General features: G+C 46.7%; 1 protein-coding gene across 1 annotated transcript in view; it reads left to right on the top strand.

The window, feature by feature from the left end:
* The window catches only part of trappc1 (trafficking protein particle complex subunit 1), a 32,377-nt gene extending 13,016 nt beyond the window's left edge, over nucleotides 1-19,361 (top strand). Inside the window, exons 3-6 of the mRNA XM_084315841.1 lie at nucleotides 4,469-4,567; nucleotides 6,893-6,963; nucleotides 7,360-7,498; nucleotides 18,448-19,361. Coding sequence (XP_084171967.1) covers nucleotides 4,469-4,567; nucleotides 6,893-6,963; nucleotides 7,360-7,498; nucleotides 18,448-18,576 — 438 coding nt within the window. The 3' untranslated portion in view covers nucleotides 18,577-19,361. The remainder of the gene's footprint in view (nucleotides 1-4,468; nucleotides 4,568-6,892; nucleotides 6,964-7,359; nucleotides 7,499-18,447) is intronic.
* The last annotated feature ends 403 nt before the right edge of the window (nucleotides 19,362-19,764 follow it).

Genomic DNA, 19,764 nt, shown 5'->3' with positions numbered 1-19,764 from the left:
CATTCAATGTTGATTTACCTACGAATACTCATTTGCCATAAAAGTGCATACTTAACATTTCAAATCATAAATGTAATTAAGTGAATATTGTGTACACCCTTTGCTGTATTAAATATTCGATTTGGTCCATTTGTGTTGGTTCGTTTCATCAGGTGGGAAAGTGTTCATCATACTTATATCTTGTACTGGGTGGCCAGAAGTTAAAGTACATGAGGTAGTGGTATTAAATATCATATCTAACAATACAGTCAGGGAATTGTACCCCTCAGCTACACCATCCTTTCTAATACTGCCCATAGATACGACCATTCCAACCTGTCAAAAGCTTTCATTGCATCCAGGGACAGTATCGCCTTAGGTGTGTTGTCTTCCTTGTTGGCATCTAGTACGTGTAGTAATCGTCTTATGTTATCGGTGATCAAGCGACCTCTTATGAAGCCAGTTTGGTCCGGGTGAATTAAAGATGTCATATGCTTTTGTAGTCTGATGGCTAATACCTTAGAGTACAGTTTGATATCGGTTCCGAGGAGGCTTAAAGGTCTATAACTACCGCACTCGGTGGGGTCTTTGTCTTTTTTAAGGAGGACTGTTATGAGTGCAATATTGTCATTCTTATGGAAGTTCCCCAACTTAACTGAGTATAAAATCATATTTAGTAATAATGGTCCAATTATGTCCCAACAAGAGAGGTACATTTCTGGTGGGATACCGTCTCTTCCAGGAGCCCTACCACTTTGCATTTCAGATATGGCCTCCCTAAGTTCATCTAGTGTGATCGGTGTTTCTAACTGTTTAGCGTCATCCTCTGAAAGTTTAGGGAAAATAATTTGATTAAGATATGTGTCCATTTTGTTTTGATCGAAGGTCGTTTCTGATTTATACATTTACATTTACATTTAGTCATTTAGCTGACGCTTTTATCCAAAGCGACTTACAAGTTCTGTGCGACAAGACAGCAAGAAGGGTATAACTCTATCAGCTGAGTAACAATGTTCATCAAAGTGTTGCGTGTTACAGTGTAGGTTAGTTTATTAGGACAAGTGCATGGCATTAAGGTTAGTCGGGGTTAGATTTTTTTTTTTTTTTTTTTTTATCATTTCAGATAATGGTTGAAGAAGTGAGTCTTTAGTCGACGGCGAAAGATTGGACGGGATTCGGCTGTCCTAACTGGGATGGGTAGTTCATTCCACCATTGTGGGGCAAGGACTGAGAATAGGCGGCTTCTCTTTGATGACCCTCCGGGAGCTTGGATAGGAGTAGATCTGAGGCGGCCAGAAGATGCAGAGCGTAGGGGTCTTGAGGGTGTGTAGTTAGAGACCATTGACCGGAGGTAGGCGGGAGCGGTTCCCTTTGCCGCACGGTATGCTAGGTCGAGGGCCTTGAAGCGGATACGTGCAGCAATGGGGAGCCAGTGCAGGTCCCTAAGAAGTGGGGTGACATGGGCCGACTTCGGTAGGTTTGAGATCAGGCGGGCCGCTGCATTTTGAATGAGTTGAAGAGGCTTGGTGGCAGTGGCCGGGAGGCCAGCTAGCAGTGCGTTGCAGTAGTCGAGGCGGGAGATGACTGTTGATTGGACGAGGAGTTGGGTGGCTTCTTTATATAAGTCGGAGTAGAATTCTTTGAATGTATCATTTATTTTTTCAGGGTCTGTTTCTTGTTGCGCTCTAATGGTAGTTTTATCTGCAAATTTTGCATTAATTCTTAATTGCATGGCTAATAGGTGACTAGGTTTAGAACCTTGGGAGTACTGCTGTTGTCTTGTGCTACGTATTTGTATTTCCGATTGTTGTCTGTATATGGCATTGATCTCTTTTTTTAGTACCTTAACTTGATTTTCTAGTCGAGTTGAGTTGTTGTATTTTAAAGAATTAAATAACGCTGAGTAAAGCGTTTCCAGCTCAGCCAGTTTTATGCATCGATTCTTGCGCATTATGGAGGAAAAGCTATCAGTGAAATCTTTGATCATTCCCTTTACCGACATCCATATTATTCTGGGGTCTTGCACCGAGTTTGCATTCTCCCGTAGGAATACTATAAGAGCTTCTTTGAGTTGTGTAATGAATTCCTTGTTATTAAGCAGCATCGAGTTTGATCTGTGCTTCCTGCTCTGTTGTGTGTGTCTGTGTGAGAGCGCAGTAGCGACGCCCACAAAGCACTGAAAGCGAGGCTTCTCTTGGTAACGTCACACGCAACAGGTTACCGTAGTATTCGGTGCAACGCGCCAGTCAATTTAACTACATGCATATTTTACACAAACGTTTCTGTGCGCAACAGATTTCAGATGTGTGCGGGAGCGTTTTGCCATGTGCGCCCGCGCGCACGGGCGCAGCTTAGGGGGAACATTCTAATGTTAGCTTACAGACATGTGGTACACAGTAATGTTAGCCTACAGACATGTAGTACACAGTAACGTTAGCTTACAGACATGCGGTACACAGTAATGTTAGTCTACAGACATGTGGTACACAGTAATGTTAGCCTACAGACATGTAGTACACAGTAACGTTAGCTTACAGACATGTGGTACACAGTAATGTTAGCCTACAGACATGTAGTACACAGTAATGTTATCCTACAGACATGTGGTACTCAATGTTCCCTCTAATTTATTTTCGGTCTGAGCAAACACTCAAACCTCCTGAGCAGACATCAGCAACTACTGAGCAACATACGTCACCTGCCAATTAACCGGTTAGTTGATAAGCGGCAGTTTGTGAAAAATCTGAGAATCTTAATTTCCCTCAATGTCTAACATAAAAATATATACATTTTGCTGATACACAGAGAAATAATACAAAAAGGCATATTATATTCCTTAATCAAATATTTATTTGACCACTAATTGACGATACAGAGCAAAGTCCTTACTTTGGTGTGAGTCGTGTCACTAACTTTTGTCTTTTTAGGAGGCTTTTAAATCACTTAATTATTTTATTAAGTGAATTATAATGCGACTTCAAGGGTGACCATATTGTGATTTTTTTTTAAAGAGGACACTCTGCCTTCAGCCTCAAGATAATTAATGATACTCAAAGTTTAATCAAAGATGCCTTATCATTATAATATATTTAAAGTATGCCTCCTCTGTATTGATATAAAATTATTGTTTATATAATTTTATAATACAAAATAATATCTCTCTATAACCAAAGTTACTCAACATGATGTATTATGCCTAAAGTAATTATCTGACAAATCTCAAGAAAATAACTAAATCAACCTATGACAAAATAATATATATTTTCAAGTCTTACTGGACAAAATAAATAACAAGAAAAATATGAAGTAATGTTCTAAATAATACCTCTTCTGTATTAGAAAATCCAGCTTTAAAAAAATATATCTTTGTATCTTTTCAATGTAATGTATATTATAAAACAGTAATCTCACAAAGATACTAATTTAAAAGTGCACTATGCAGTTTCAGATTTGTTGCAATTAGTGTACTAAACTAATTTATTACACACATAATCCTTAGAATGATTGTATCATAAGCATCTTATCAAACCAAAACATCATTTTGAGGCATCAAAATAGTTTTCAATTATTTTCTTTCTCTCTCTGTATAGCTGCATTCTTCAATCAATTCGGTCAACTTTGCCATCAAACTCTCGCCTCGCACTGCTTTGTTTGTAATGTTTTTCTGTGTCCATGTGAGCTTTGAGATCGCCAGCACCTTTATTAGACACAGAAACATATGGTCAAGCTTTGCACTCGTTGCACTCCGCTTCCAATTAAACTCGCCCGGGACGATACATTGGGAATTTTCTCTGCAGTTCATCTGTAATGTACATTTTCGCGTTTGCATTGTGAGGAGCCAGCGATGCTGGTCGGATCTGTGCTTCCTGCTCTGTTGTGTGTGTCTGTGTGAGAGCGCAGTAGCGACGCCCACAAAGCACTGAAAGCGAGGCTTCTCTTGGTAACGTCACACGCAACAGGTTACCGTAGTATTCGGTGCAACGCGCCAGTCAATTTAACTACAACGTTTCTGTGCGCAACAGATTTCAGATGTGTGCGGGAGCGTTTTGCCATGTGCGCCCGCGCGCACGGGCGCAGCTTAGGGGGAACATTCTAATGTTAGCTTACAGACATGTGGTACACAGTAATGTTAGTCTACAGACATGTGGTACACAGTAATGTTAGCCTACAGACATGTAGTACACAAACGTTAGTCTACAGACATGTGGTACACAGTAATGTTAGCCTACAGACATGTAGTACACAGTAACGTTAGCTTACAGACATGTAGTACACAGTAATATTAGCCTACAGTCACAGACATGTGGTACACAGTAATGTTAGCCTACAGACATGTAGTACACAGTAATGTTAGCTTACAGACATGTGGTAACACTACAATGACAACTAATACACCACTAAAAGGCTAGCCACTTCATGTGTTTGGATATGAACCAACAACCTCCTGATCATGTTCTTGCATCCATAATTAATGTCCCGTCCCACCCAGATGACGGTCCATAACCTGTACATATTCGACCGGAATGGATCCTGCCTGAACTACAGTGAGTGGAACCGCAAGAAACAGGCTGGGATCTCTAAAGATGAGGTAAGATGATTAATATAGAAACAGACTGCATCTCTAAAAGAGGAGGTGAGATGATTATTAATATAGAAACAGACTGGGATCTCTAAAGAGGAGGTGAGATGATTATTAATATAGAAACAGACTGGGATCTCTAAAGAGGAGGTGAGATGATTGATATAGAAACAGACTGGGATCTCTAAAGAGGAGGTGAGATGATTGATATAGAAACAGACTGGGATCTCTAAAGAGGAGGTGAGATGATTATTAGTATAGAAACAGACTGCATCTCTAAAGAGGAGGTGAGATGATTATTAATATAGAAACACTATCTCTAAAGAGGAGGTGAGATGATTATTAATATACAAACAGACTGCATCTCTAAAGAGGAGGTGAGATGATTGATATAGAAACAGACTGCGATCTAAAGAGGAGGTGAGATGATTAATAATATAGAAACAGGGGCGGTCAGGTGGCGTAGCGGAGATTGCGTTCGTCACCAACACCGGAGACGCTGGATTCGCCTGTTCGAATCCAGCTCAAAGTTCCGGCGTTGTCACCAGCTTGGCTGGCCGTTCACACTAATACAATTGGCTGTATTAGAGGGTGGGAAAGCTGGCGGGGTGGGTCCGGGTCGGTGTAAACAGCGACTCCTAGAGTTCGGTCGGGGCGCCTGCTCAGCGCGGATAGGATCTAAGGGGGGTAGTGTGATCCTTCCACACGTTACACCCTCTCAGTGAGAGTCCGCGCTGCCAGGTGAAAAGCGGTTGATTGGCTAGACGTGTGTCGGAGGAAGCACGTGATAAGTCGTGATAGCCTCCACTCTCCCAGACCGACTGTGGGGGGTAAGTGCGCAGCGACCAGGAAGGGGATTGGGAATTGGCATAACGACTAACATTGGGATGGGAGAAAATCTGAGGAAAAAGGAGGGGGAAAAAGATCAATAAAAAAAAAAATATATATATATAGAAACAGACTGCATCTCTAAAGAGGAGGTGAGGTGATTATTAATATAGAAACAGACTGCATCTCTAAAGAGGAGGTGAGATTATTAATATAGAAACAGACTGGGATCTAAAGAGGAGGTGAGGTGATTATTAATATAAAAACAGACTGCATCTCTAAAGAGGAGGTGAGATGATTATTAATATAGAAACAGACTGGGATCTAAAGAGGAGGTGAGATGATTATTAATATAGAAACAGACTGGGATCTAAAGAGGAGGTGAGATGATTATTAATATAGAAACAGACTGCATCTCTAAAGAGGAGGTGAGATGATTAATATAGAAACAGACTGGGATCTAAAGAGGAGGTGAGATGATTATTAATATAGAAACAGACTGGGATCTCTAAAGAGGAGGTGAGATGATTAATATAGAAACAGACTGCATCTCTAAAGAGGAGGTGAGATGATTATTAATATAGAAACAGACTGGGATCTCTAAAGATGAGGTGAGATGATTAATATAGAAACAGACTGTATCTCTAAAGAGGAGGTGAGATGATTAATATAGAAACAGACTGGGATTTATAAAGATGAGGTGAGGTGATTAATATACCGTACCTTTCGCACTATAAGCCGCACCTGACTATAAGCCGCAGCAGCTAAATTGAATGATGTGTACATATATAAGCCGCACTGGACTATAAGCCGCATGTGTTTTAATGTTTAATTACCATATGTAAGGAGTGGAGCCTGCGGCTTAATTTGACTCAACACGGGAAACCTCACCCGGCCCGGACACGGAAAGGATTGACAGCTCTTTCTCGATTCTGTGAGTGGTGGTGCATGGCCGTTCTTATATTGAGCTTTAAGTTCCCACCTCTACAGAGAATGACTCCCATTGGGACACAATACTGTCGGACAAATAACATTAACTCATTTACAAGTTGTATTAAGTTTAGCAAATAAGGGAACAGATAAATAACATTTCAATGCAGTAAAAAAAGCAATATTTCGATTTTCGGGTTTTGTCCACATATAAGCCGCACCGTTATATAAGCCGCAGGGTCGAAAAATGGGGGAAAAAGCCGCGGCTTATAGTCCGAAAAGTACGGTACAAACAGACTATCTCTAAAGAGTAGGTGAGATGATTATTAATATACAAACAGACTGGGATCTCTAAAGAGGAGGTAATCATATCTCCTCCATCCAAAAACAAACAAACAGGAAGTGGACTCTCTTTAAGGATGTGAGTGTGTGAAACATCATGTCTGGTAAACTGATCGATTCATTTGAATGAAGCTGAATGAACTTAATGAATCTCTCTCTCTCTCTCTCTCTCTCTCTCTCTCTCTCTCTCTCTCTCTCTCTCTCTCTCTCTCTCTCTCTCTCTCTCTCTCTCAGGAGTATAAGCTGATGTATGGCATGCTGTTCTCCATTCGTTCTTTCATCAGTAAGATGTCTCCTTTGGACATGTATCCTTTAAATGTGTTTGTGTGTCTGTGTGGGTGACCATGCATGTGTGGTTGTGTGTGGGTGACTGTGTGTGTGGGTGTCTGTGTGGTTGTGTGTGGCTGACTGTGTGTGTCTGTGTGGTTGTGTGTGTGTGACTGTGTGTCTGTGTGGGTGACCGTGTGTGTCTGTGTTGGTGACTGTGTCTGTCTGTGTGGGTGACTGTGTGTCTGTGTGGGTGACTGTGTGTTTGTGTGTGGGTGACTGTGTGTCTGTGTGGGTGACTGTGTGTCTGTGTGGGTGACTGTGTGTCTGTGTGGGTGACTGTGTGTCTGTGTGGGTGACTGTGTGTGTCTGTGTGGGTGACTGTGTGTGTCTGTTAGTGTGTTAGTGTATGTTTTTCCTTAACCCTCTCTCAGGAAGGATGGGTTTCTCTCATTTCAGACCAGCAGATATAAACTCCATTATTATGAAACTCCAACAGGATTAAAGTTCATTATGAACACAGACCTGTCTGTCCCCAATGCCAGGGAGACCTTACACCAGATATACAGCACGGTAAGAAAGCCTGTCTGTCTTTTTACCTTTCTGTCTACCTGTCTGTCTGTCTGTCTGTATGTATGTGTGGAGTACATAGTGAATTATTAACTGTATATGTGTCTTCCAGCTGTATCTAGAGTACATGGTGAATAGTCTTATTTCTTTTTATACATTTATTTATTAGTCGTCAAAGGTACAGTTGAATACAGTACACATTGAATGGCACATCAAAAAAGTTGTGAAGGGCCAGATTAAACCGAATATATATATTTATTTATATATATATATTTAATTGTATTTGTATATTCTCTAATATTCCCTGATATCCCTTGTATATTCCTTGTACAATATGCATTGAATATCCATTCTAGCCTACTGAACATCCCATAATAGTCTCCATTCTACTATTGGTCGAGACCTTGGTGCCAGGCTGCCATACCCCTCAGACCCAGTTCAAACGTACCGCTCCACATGTACGAACAAGTCCTAGTTCCGCGTAGGAATCTGGCTACCGCACCACTAATGGGACTATTTGTTCATAGTGCGTATATATACTGCGCTACTAAAGTAGGACTTCCTTTTCAGTCCAGTTTCTTACCCTCCAATAGAGTCACAGACGTAAAGCCTCCCCGCGACGCCACGTGTGGGAGTAAGGCCAAGTTCGCCTACCATCGGTATTGAGACATCGTGTATATTAATATTTGAATAGTCATATTTGGCACTATATCGTCGAGTTGGACGTAGTCTATTAAGCTAATAATAGTCTGTTAATATATAGTGCTTCGTGCGGTGAGAATACTACCGTAGTCAGTACCCCATCGTTTCGGGCAGAGAACTGGCTGCTTATCCAGGGTGGTTGACCCCACGTGAAGCTGCACCCGAGGAGCCCCAGAGCCGACGAGCGAGTGGACCTGCATACCGGATTATTCTACCGACGACAGCCCGCCTTCCCAGGCACGGATTATGCTTTGTATACTTTGATTATTCCATGGATAAAGACCCCCGACACTGCCGTGTGTTGGAACCCCCCCCCTGGAGAGGACGCAAGGTGAGGAGACGCTCTGCAAGACGAGGTCGCTTCACGTCTCTCCCCCGTGGACCGGAGAGAGCCGGCCCACAAAGAGTCCACCTGCTTTCATCTGTGGTCCAAGGATCGCCGGCGCATTGAACGGCACTACAGTGGGTTCACCTGGGATACCCTTGGCCGGATGAGGCAGCCGGATTCTACCCCCCCCCCCTCCTACTCCTGTCGGCTTACAAGCGACCGGATTAACCCCCCCTAGTGTGTCCAGTATATAATCATTAAAGTATCATTGCTGTTATTCCTTAAACTATTCCAGGTCGTATATGTACCACCTGCGCCTTCAGAGATTGGACATTCTCTATTGATATACCGACGAATACTCTTGCCATAAAAGTGCATACTAATTTCCATTCATAAATGTGATTGATTTGATTAAGTGCTTGCTCTACACACCATCGCTGTGTAGAAATAAAGACCTATTTCTAATTCGTACATTTGTGTTGGATCCGTTTCATCTACGTGACAGTGTTCATCATAATATATTTATGCCGTGTACTGGGTGGCCGAATATTAAGTACAAAGGTAGTGGTAGTAAGTATCATATCTAGTAATACAGTCAGGGAATTGTACCCCTCAGTTACAATTGGTCCTTCGAGCCGGATGGTAATTAGTGTAATATTAATATAGTGTTATTAATATTGAAATGGCCTATGATGAACACTCCACGAAACGATCCTCCTAACCAACGCCCGCAGCGCGAACGACGGCTCCCTCAGTACTTAGAGGCCTACGCTGTCAGTCAACAACCTAGTCTTCTACTAACAGTAAACGCGGTAAAACTAGAAAGTAAAAGTATGTCTAACCCCAACGCCCAGACTACCCCGACCATAGAGGCCCCTACGGGCTCTAATGTAACTGACCAAGTTCACGGTGGGGACCAGTGGGAACCAGACATGACTTCACACCCCGCCAGTACTGAAGAAGTAGTCCCCGATGAGTCCCGGGAGGAATACAACGCTACCGAGAGAGAACTCGGCACGGAAGAAGACGGGGAGAGCACCGTGGAGATAGAGCTCCAAGGCTCCGCAAGGAGTACCCCGAGGGAAGGCTCCCCTATACAACCGCCTTCTCCCAGCGAGGCAGAGAGGACCCTACAGCAGGCCTTCCTCATCAGCCTGAACGCCGCTGCTGAACGCGACCGGCTGCAGATCCAGCAGCGGAGCGAAGAAGAACATATACGTCTAGAACTAAGACGCATTCAGAGAGAAGAGAATGTGGCCCGAGACCGAGCAGACAGCCAGCGAGCAGCTGCTGGTGCTCTACGGGACGCAGAGCGCGACAGACAGCAAGCGCAACTAATAGAACAGCTGATCAGACGGACAACACCCTCTCCCTCCGCCAGAGGCTCCAGGAACTCGTCTAGACACACCTCCAGGGCGGCATCCCCTAGCCGAGTAAACAACCCTGAACTTGACCAACAGACGAGGTCTATACCCCCCACAGACCACCTCCCCCCACCGGTCCAAGCGAGACCTAGCAACCGGGAAGGAGCAGCATATCCTGTGGAGAGGCTAAACCAGAGACTACAAGCACTGGATGACCTAACTGAAGACGAAGAGGAAGAGGAGGAGAACCACGCCCGACGACAGCACAGTACTCTACCGGACCAGGAGGTCCGGTACAGCCCAGGCTATACTCCCGCGGAGCTGCGCTACAGACCCCCGACTCTATACACGGGTGAGCACGACGCACGACCCGCACCGAGGAACAGCACCTGGACAAGCGGGCCATGGTACACTGCCGGTACCAGCCCATACCAAGGAGCGGGAGGAGACTCGCCTAGGAGGCCTCTCCCCCAACGCTCGCCGATGTATCCACAGTCAGCGTCATACATTGGCACGCCTATGGTACCCGACTTCACCCAAGAGAACCGGGCCCAGTATACGGAACTCCGCATGTGTCTGGAGACCATGTTGGTGGATGTATTGGATGAACGCCATAAATACGCCATCCTACTGAAGCACTTAAAGGTGCCCCGCGCACATAATATAGCGCTCGCCTACGCGACTTCCACCACCCCATACACAGCAGCGCTGGTAGCATTGGACCAGAGGTATGGGCGCATATGGGATTACGTGATCCAGGAGATCCGACACATCGACCGCTTACCCCCAGCAATAGACAATCGAGCACTGGACGACCTGTCCATCAGAGTGCAGTCCCTGGTAGGGATGTTGGGAGCGCAGAGAGAGAAGGGGAGGCATGAACTTTACGCCAACTCAAATGTGGAAAGGATCTTGGAGAAGCTGCCGCCCGCTCGACAGGAGCGTTTTAGGCGACAGAGGGACCACCGAGACCCGAATGGCCCCGAACCGAACCTCCTCGATCTAGCAGACTTCCTGGCGAGAGAAGTCAGCAGCCTACGGCTAGATACATTCGGACGGAGCACCCCTGGCTCCAGAGAAGGAACCAGACGACTAAATGATGGAAGAAGATCGGTGACTGTGATGCACCAATCGGAGTCAGTACCGAGCAGCAGGAGCCACAGTACCCCCTCCAGAACGGAGAAGTGGAAGATAGTGTGCCCCTACTGTGAGAAAGAACACTGGCTAGCGCAATGTGACTCCTTCCCCAAGCTGAACGCGGAGGAAGCAAGTCAATGGATAAAGTCCAACAAGCGCTGTTTTCGCTGTGCGCGCTCACACATGGCAGCCGAATGCCGCTTAAAGAAAAGGTGCACCAAGTGCGATGGAGCCCATCTGGACATACTTCACGACAGTAACAGACGGCGCCCTTCACCCGCACCATCCAGCCGCAAAGCGAGCGTCATGTACATCGATCCCGCCAGCAGCAGTGGAGCCCGAGTACTCCTAAAAGTAGTGCGTGTGACACTAAGCTACCAGAATAAAGTCCTGGACACTTACGCCGTCCTCGATGACGGGTCAGAGAAGACCCTTCTGCTCGCCTCCGCTGCGGCCCAGCTAGGGCTGCGGGGAAGCGAAACCCAAATGACAATTCGGACAATAAGACGAGATTTGAAGACGATAAAGGGCGAGAATGTCTCATTCTCTATCGCAGCAAGCGGCCAGCCTGAGCGACGGTACCAGATTACAGACGCTTTCACCAGCCAAGAAATAGGACTGTCGCGGTACACATACCCCGTCGCCAAGCTGATGGAGAAATATGCACATCTGCGCAAGTTACCGATCCCGCTCATAGACAATGCTATGCCGACCCTGTTGATAGGCTCCGACCATGCAGACCTCATTGTCCCGATAGACCGGGTTCATACCGGACCCCGAGGCTGTCCTGCAGCAGTCGAGACCCGTTTGGGATGGACTCTCCAAGGCCCGCTCGCCAAATCTCTCAACCGAAGTACAGCCACTAGATGTCTCCACTCCCGAGTCACAGAGGGAGAAACCGCACTCCTGCAACACGTAGAGCGGCTATGGACCTTGGAACAAATGCCCTTTAAGAACGGAAAGAAAGACATTCGCTCTAAAGATGACATTTACGCCATCCACCTCCTCGAGACAGGGACCAAGAGAGTCCCGGTCAACGGCGTGTTGAGATACGCCACGCCACTCCTGCGGCGAGAAGGAATGCCTACTTTCCACGCCAAGACAGACGCCACAGAACGGTACCTGCTGAACACGGAGCGGCGCTTAGCCAAGAACCCCGCCCAAGAGAGTGTATACCGCGCTGAGATTGAGAAGCTCATCACAGCGGGACACGTCACAAAGATGGACATTAAAGAGGCTGACCAGACCACTGAATCGTGGTACGTGCCTCACCACAAGGTCCATCACAACGGTAAAGACCGCATAGTATTTAACTGCAGCTACCAGATCGGATCCCAAAATCTGAATAAAGAGTTACTGCCCGGTCCCACACTCGGCCCCTCCCTACTCGGCGTTCTACTCCGCTTCCGCCAGGAAAAGGTGGCCATCAGCGGGGACATTAAAGGAATGTTCCTGCAGGTGAGATTAGTAGAGGCGGACAAGCTCCTGTTACGGTTCCTATGGAGAGAGAAGCCAGGAGATGAGCACCCAGCCATCTACCAATGGGAAGTCCTCCCCTTCGGAACGACGTGCAGCCCCTGCTGTGCTACATTCGCACTACAGAAACATGTAGCAGAGGACCCAGCAGCGGACGAAGAGGTCCGACACAGCGTAAAGAACAGCTTCTACGTAGACAACTGTCTACAAAGCCTTTCAACCCAGGAAGAAGCCGAGGCTCTCCTGATTAAACTCCGCGCCTCATTGATCAAAGGCGGCTTTGATCTCAGGCAGTGGGCCAGCAGCGATCCGCAAGTACTGCGCAGCCTCTCCTCCGAGGACAAGGCAGCCAGCAGCGAGACCTGGATGGCTACAATCCCGGGAGAAGCCCAAGAGATGACCCTGGGATTGGTGTGGCGATTCAAAACAGATTCGCTTCACTACAGACACAAGCCCCTGACTACGGAGCAGGGAAGGCCGGCGGCGGCGCCGACCACCAGACGGAGTGTGTACACAACACTCGCCCGACAATATGACCCGCTAGGATGTATTCTACCGTACACCACCAGGGCAAAAATGATTGTACGAGCATTGTGGGACAAGGACCAGGGCTGGGACGACCCCATTCCCGCACACCTTGCATCCACCTGGAGAGAGTGGGAGATGGAGCTCCACTCACTCCCAGGCGTTAATATGCGCCGAAGCTACTTCCCACCCACGGTGAGGCCAGAGACATGTAAAATGGACTTACACGTCTTCAGTGACGCCTCAGAGGTCGCATACGGATCAGTAGCCTACTTGCGGGCCCAAGAGAAGGGGGGAGAGATCTACACAGCATTTGTCCTCGCCCGCTCGAGAATAGCCCCACGCAAGCAACAATCTATCCCACGTCTAGAGCTCTGCGCAGCCCTAGCCGGAGCGCACCTAGCCACGCTCATCCAACGTGAGCTCACCATACCGGTGTCTAGAACAATCCTGTGGTCAGATTCCACGACAGTACTCGCCTGGATCAAATCGGACTCATGCAAGTACAAAGTCTTCGTGGGAGTCAGAGTCACCGAGATTCAAGACTTAACCGAAGAGTTAACCGGAGAAACAGAGTGGCGCTACGTTGATACAAAACAGAACCCAGCTGACGTCATCACCCGGGGGATGCCCCTGGATGACCTCACCCGTCGCAATGTCTACAGTGACGGCCCCGCATTCCTAAGACTCCCGGAAGGACAGTGGCCCATGCCTATCCCGAGGGAAGCAAGTCCAGAGGAGGTGGAAAATAAGAAGTCTGTGTTCTGTGGATTGAGCACCGTAGCCTCCACCGACCCTAACATAGACGATTGCACGTCCATAGAGAGTGCACAACAAAGAACATTCCTGCGGTACCACCCGGAGTGCAAGTCCCCCGCTGATATGTCAGCAGCTAACTACGAGGAAGCAGAATTGCTTCTACTGCAGCGAGCCCAGAGAGACTCGTTCCCCGATGAATTGGCCTGTCTACAGGGAGGAAAGCCCGTCCCATCCGACAGCAGATTAATTCATCTGGCCCCCGAGAGCGACGCTCATACCCTCATCAGAGTGGATGGTCGCCTACGCAGAGCCCCCAATCTACCGGATGACATTAAATACCCGATCGTATTGAACAGCCGACACAAGGTCACAGAGCTGATTATAAAGAAATACGATGAGGATGTACATCACGCAGGAGCAGAAAGAGTCTTCGCGGAAATCAGACGTCGTTACTGGATCCTACAAGGAAGAGAGGCGGTACGACGCTTCCAGCGAACATGTCTAGACTGCCGCAAGTGGCGCGCGCAGCCCAGCATACCAAGGATGGCTGACCTTCCTCCATGTCGCCTCCGAATCGGTGACAAGCCATTCCACTCAACGGGTATGGACTGCTTTGGCCCGCTGCACATAAAGAAAGGAAGAGGAACCGAGAAGCGGTGGGGTATTGTATTCAAATGCATGACCACCAGAGCGATACACATCGAGCTTCTCCCGACCATGAGCACAGACTCATTCCTTATGGCCTTCCGTAGATTCACATCACGGAAAGGAAGACCGTCTACCCTATTGTCCGATCATGGGACAAACTTCAAAGGCGGCGAAAGAGAGCTGAGAGAGAGCTTCCAAGCTATGGGCCCAGAACTTAAGACCCACCTCGCTCCAGCACAGGTTGATTTCCAATTCAACCCCCCAAACGCACCCCACTTCGGTGGCACTTGGGAACGAGAAGTGCGCTCCATAAAGACAGCCCTGTACGCAGTACTTGGGGCCCAGACCGTGGCGGAAGAAGTCCTAATGACAGTCCTCACGGAGATTGAGGGAGTACTTAACTCGAAGCCCCTCGGATATGTCTCCAGTGATGTGGCGGATATCGACCCAGTTACCCCCAACACACTCCTGATGGGGCGGCTAGATCCTGCATTACCCCAGACAATGTACCGGCCTGAAGAAGCGAACGGCCGACGAATGTGGAGGTACAGCCAAGTATTAGCCGACCAGTTTTGGAGCAGTTTCCTACTGCACTACCTACCGTCTCTACAGACCCGCCAGAAGTGGGTAAAGGAGAGAGACAATTTGACAGAAGGAACAGTCGTCATGATTATTGATCAATCACTGCCCAGAGCTATGTGGCCGGCCGGCCGCGTAAGCAAAGTGATCACCGGTGCCGACGGCAAGGTCCGAGCAGCTGAAGTGCTCGTCCAGGGTCGCACTTACACCCGTCCCGTGGCGAGGCTCATAGAACTGCCCCGACTCCCAGACACAATCGATGATGACCATGACCCTATAACCCTATGACTTTGTGAAGTTGACTGACCCCTACAGCAAACCCTTATGTGTAAATAGACAACGCGATTAATCTGTCTCTCTTTAACTGATTAGGTCTGGGACCAATCAGGGGGTGGCTGTTGTGAAGGGCCAGATTAAACCGAATATATATATTTATTTATATATATATATTTAATTGTATTTGTATATTCTCTAATATTCCCTGATATCCCTTGTATATTCCTTGTACAATATGCATTGAATATCCATTCTAGCCTACTGAACATCCCATAATAGTCTCCATTCTACTATTGGTCGAGACCTTGGTGCCAGGCTGCCATACCCCTCAGACCCAGTTCAAACGTACCGCTCCACATGTACGAACAAGTCCTAGTTCCGCGTAGGAATCTGGCTACCGCACCACTAATGGGACTATTTGTTCATAGTGCGTATATATACTGTGCTACTAAAGTAGGACTTCCTTTTCAGTCCAGTTTCTTACCCTCCAATAGAGTCACAGACGTAAAGCCTCCCCGCGACGCCACGTGTGGGAGTAAGGCCAAGTTCGCCTACCATCGGTATTGAGACATCGTGTATATTAATATTTGAATAGTCATATTTGGCACTATATCGTCGAGTTGGACGTAGTCTATTAAGCTAATAATAGTCTGTTAATATATAGTGCTTCGTGCGGTGAGAATACTACCGTAGTCAGTACCCCATCGTTTCGGGCAGAGAACTGGCTGCTTATCCAGGGTGGTTGACCCCACGTGAAGCTGCACCCGAGGAGCCCCAGAGCCGACGAGCGAGTGGACCTGCATACCGGATTATTCTACCGACGACAGCCCGCCTTCCCAGGCACGGATTATGCTTTGTATACTTTGATTATTCCATGGATAAAGACCCCCGACACTGCCGTGTGTTGGAACCCCCCCCCTGGAGAGGACGCAAGGTGAGGAGACGCTCTGCAAGACGAGGTCGCTTCACGTCTCTCCCCCGTGGACCGGAGAGAGCCGGCCCACAAAGAGTCCACCTGCTTTCATCTGTGGTCCAAGGATCGCCGGCGCATTGAACGGCACTACAGTGGGTTCACCTGGGATACCCTTGGCCGGATGAGGCAGCCGGATTCTACCCCCCCCCCCCCTCCTACTCCTGTCGGCTTACAAGCGACCGGATTAACCCCCCCTAGTGTGTCCAGTATATAATCATTAAAGTATCATTGCTGTTATTCCTTAAACTATTCCAGGTCGTATATGTACCACCTGCGCCTTCAGAGATTGGACATTCTCTATTGATATACCGACGAATACTCTTGCCATAAAAGTGCATACTAATTTCCATTCATAAATGTGATTGATTTGATTAAGTGCTTGCTCTACACACCATCGCTGTGTAGAAATAAAGACCTATTTCTAATTCGTACATTTGTGTTGGATCCGTTTCATCTACGTGACAGTGTTCATCATAATATATTTATGCCGTGTACTGGGTGGCCGAATATTAAGTACAAAGGTAGTGGTAGTAAGTATCATATCTAGTAATACAGTCAGGGAATTGTACCCCTCAGTTACAGATACAGTTCACTTTTAAGTGGTGTTTCTATAGCAAATTATTATTATTAATAAAGAGAAAAAATACAAATTTAATCGGATCCAATATTTATGGCTCAAAGCCAATCTCAGACAATTAGCAATACCGTAATTCAGAAAATGGAAAATAAATAAAATAAATTCAATTTCTTGATTTAGTACAATTCTATCATGGATGAACAACAACCCTTAATATGGTTGATCGATTTGGGGCGGCTACGTGGCGTAGTGGGCAAGGCGCTCGCCACGAATGACGGAGACGCTGGGCTTGCCTGTTCGAGCCCAGCGCTCCACATTGCTTTCAGTTTAGCTGGTCGTTCATACTAATACACATTGGCCGTATTAGGGGGTGGGAAACTGATGGGTGGGGATCGGGCGTTGTGGACAGCGACTCCTACAGGTCAGTTGGTGCGCCTGCGCAGTAGAATCAGGAAGTGTCGGGGGCAGCGTGAGCCTCCCACGCGTTACTCCTCGCCACTGAGAGATCGAGCTGCGCAGGTGAAAAGATGCGACTGCTGTTACCTCAAGTACCAGAGGGGACTTGTGCTATGTATGACTTAGTCCACATTGCAGCCGGCTTGTGGGAGGCAAGAAACAGCGTTCGTGACAGGGGAGGGTTGAATTGGATGATACGAAATTGGGATGGGAGAAAAATATAGAAAATGGGAGAAAAAGTGGATCAAAAAAAAAAATATGGTTGATCGATTTGAATTTCAAGGACATTCCAAGCAGGCTTTGATCTCTTTTTTTGTGTCAAAAACAAGCACTAAGCATTTCAAGGACCTTGTACGAACCGACCAGCCCACCCCCCCCCCCCACCCCCCCTCCCATTCTCCCTCCCCTGTCCTACCCAATCCTACAAATACAGAAAACATAGAACATACAAACACATATCTCTCTCACTCATCCTTCCTTCTCATTGTCCTAGTGTCTTTAGCTTGGCTATGTAACCAATAAAAGGGCCCCATACTATTTTCGAACTTTTCAATAGACCCCCTTATGTTGTATTTAATTTTCTTTAGATTTAAAAAGAACATGAGATCTTTGAGCCATAGGGATTCTTTGGGGGCTGCTGGTGATTTCCACTCTAGCAAGATCCTTCTGCGTGCTAGTAGGGATGCAAAGGCAATTCTATCTATTGTTCTTCTCCTAACCCCTTGGTGATCCGGTCTTGGTAAGACTCCAAAGATGGCTATTTCTGCACCGGGAGTTAGCTCCATGTCGAAGGCCTCGGCGAGGTGTTTGAAAATAGCTGTCCAGAAGCTGTGTAGGCGGGGACAAGACCAAAACATGTGCATCATATTTGCTGGGGACATGTGACATCTATTACAAGAGTCTGTAATATTGGGATATATTTAGGTGAATAGTCTTATTAACGGTTTCTCTCTCTCGTCTAGCTGTATGTCGAGTACATAGTGAAGAACCTTATTAACTGTATGTCTCTCTCTCACACACACAGACCTCGCAGAACACACCCACAGACCTCTCTTGCTCTCTCTCTCTCTTGTCCAGCTGTATGTCGAGTACAAAGTGAAGAACCTTATTAACCTTATGAACGGTCACGGTGTCTCTCTCTCTCTCTTCCAGCTGTATGTCGAGTACATAGTGAAGAATCCATTGTGTGTGATTGGAGAGCATCTCCAGAGTGAGCTGTTCTCTACCAGGCTGGATGCTTTCATCAGAGCCCTGCCGTACTACAGTCCTCGAGCTGCCTAACACACACACACACACACACACACACACACACACACACACACACTCACACTCACACTCACACTCACACTCACACTCACACACACACTCACACACAGAAATACACACACTCACACAGAAATACACACATGCGGGCGGCTGATTGGCGCAGTGGGCAAGGCGCTCGCCACTAACGCAGGAGACGCTGGGTTCGAGCCCAGCTCTCGGCGTTGCTACCGGCTGGCCGGTCGTTCATACTAATACAATTGGCAAGTGTTAGAGGGTGGGAAAGCCGGTGGGTGGGGATTGGACGTTGTGGACAGCGACTCCTACAGGTCGGTTTGGTGACGCCGGTGCGGCGGAAGCAGGAAGTAGCGGGGGCAGCGTGAGCCTCCCACGCGTTACTCCTCGCCACTGAGAGATCGAGCTGCTGCGGTGAAAAGATGCGACAGGCTGCCTCCTCGTGTACCGGAGGGGACATGTGATGCAAGGCTTCTGTCCTCACTACAACCGACCAGTGGGAGGCATAGTCTAGCAACGTTTAAGACAGGGGAGGGAAGAATTGGATAATACGAAATTGGGATGTGAGAAAAAAAGAAAAGTAAAAAAAAAAAAAACACACATGCACACACACACACACACACACACATACACACAGTTGCACACACAGAAATACAGATTCAAACACACCTGTATTTCAAACAGATCTATATTGTTGTATGTTGATGTATGTTGTTGTTTTTGAATATTTGAGTGAATATAATATTTGTTCTTTTTTTTTACATTAAAGAGCACATATTGTGGCCATTTCCCAGTTTAATATTTTCATTTTCATGGTCTATTTACAACAATTTACATGTTTTTATGGTCAAAGAGCACCATACAGGTTACAGCTGTACTGGCTCGGTCAGCCTCCAACAGGCACTTCTTGGCCCCTTTTCTTTATATTCAGATGAAAAAACTGTAAAACAAAGCATCTTACTTCTCGCCTAAAGAAACACATTTTAGTCAAACGTTTAGGTGGAAAAAGAGAAGCAATAATAAATACATATAAAATACAAGAATTACAAACAGAGATACGTAAGTCGGAGTCAGACCAGAGTGTATACTTTTTTGAGTGAACAATAATAAATATATCCCAAGAGTAAATTATTATGTTACATATAGTGACGTAGTTATTAACAGAATAACTAGCCTGGACTAAAACAAGGC

This window comes from Notolepis coatsorum (assembly GCF_963971535.1).
Source record: "Notolepis coatsorum genome assembly, chromosome: 1".
Taxonomy (NCBI): Eukaryota; Metazoa; Chordata; class Actinopteri; order Aulopiformes; family Paralepididae; genus Notolepis; species Notolepis coatsorum.
Note: the sequence above shows the minus strand (reverse complement) of the source record. Positions and strands in the feature narration are given on the sequence as shown.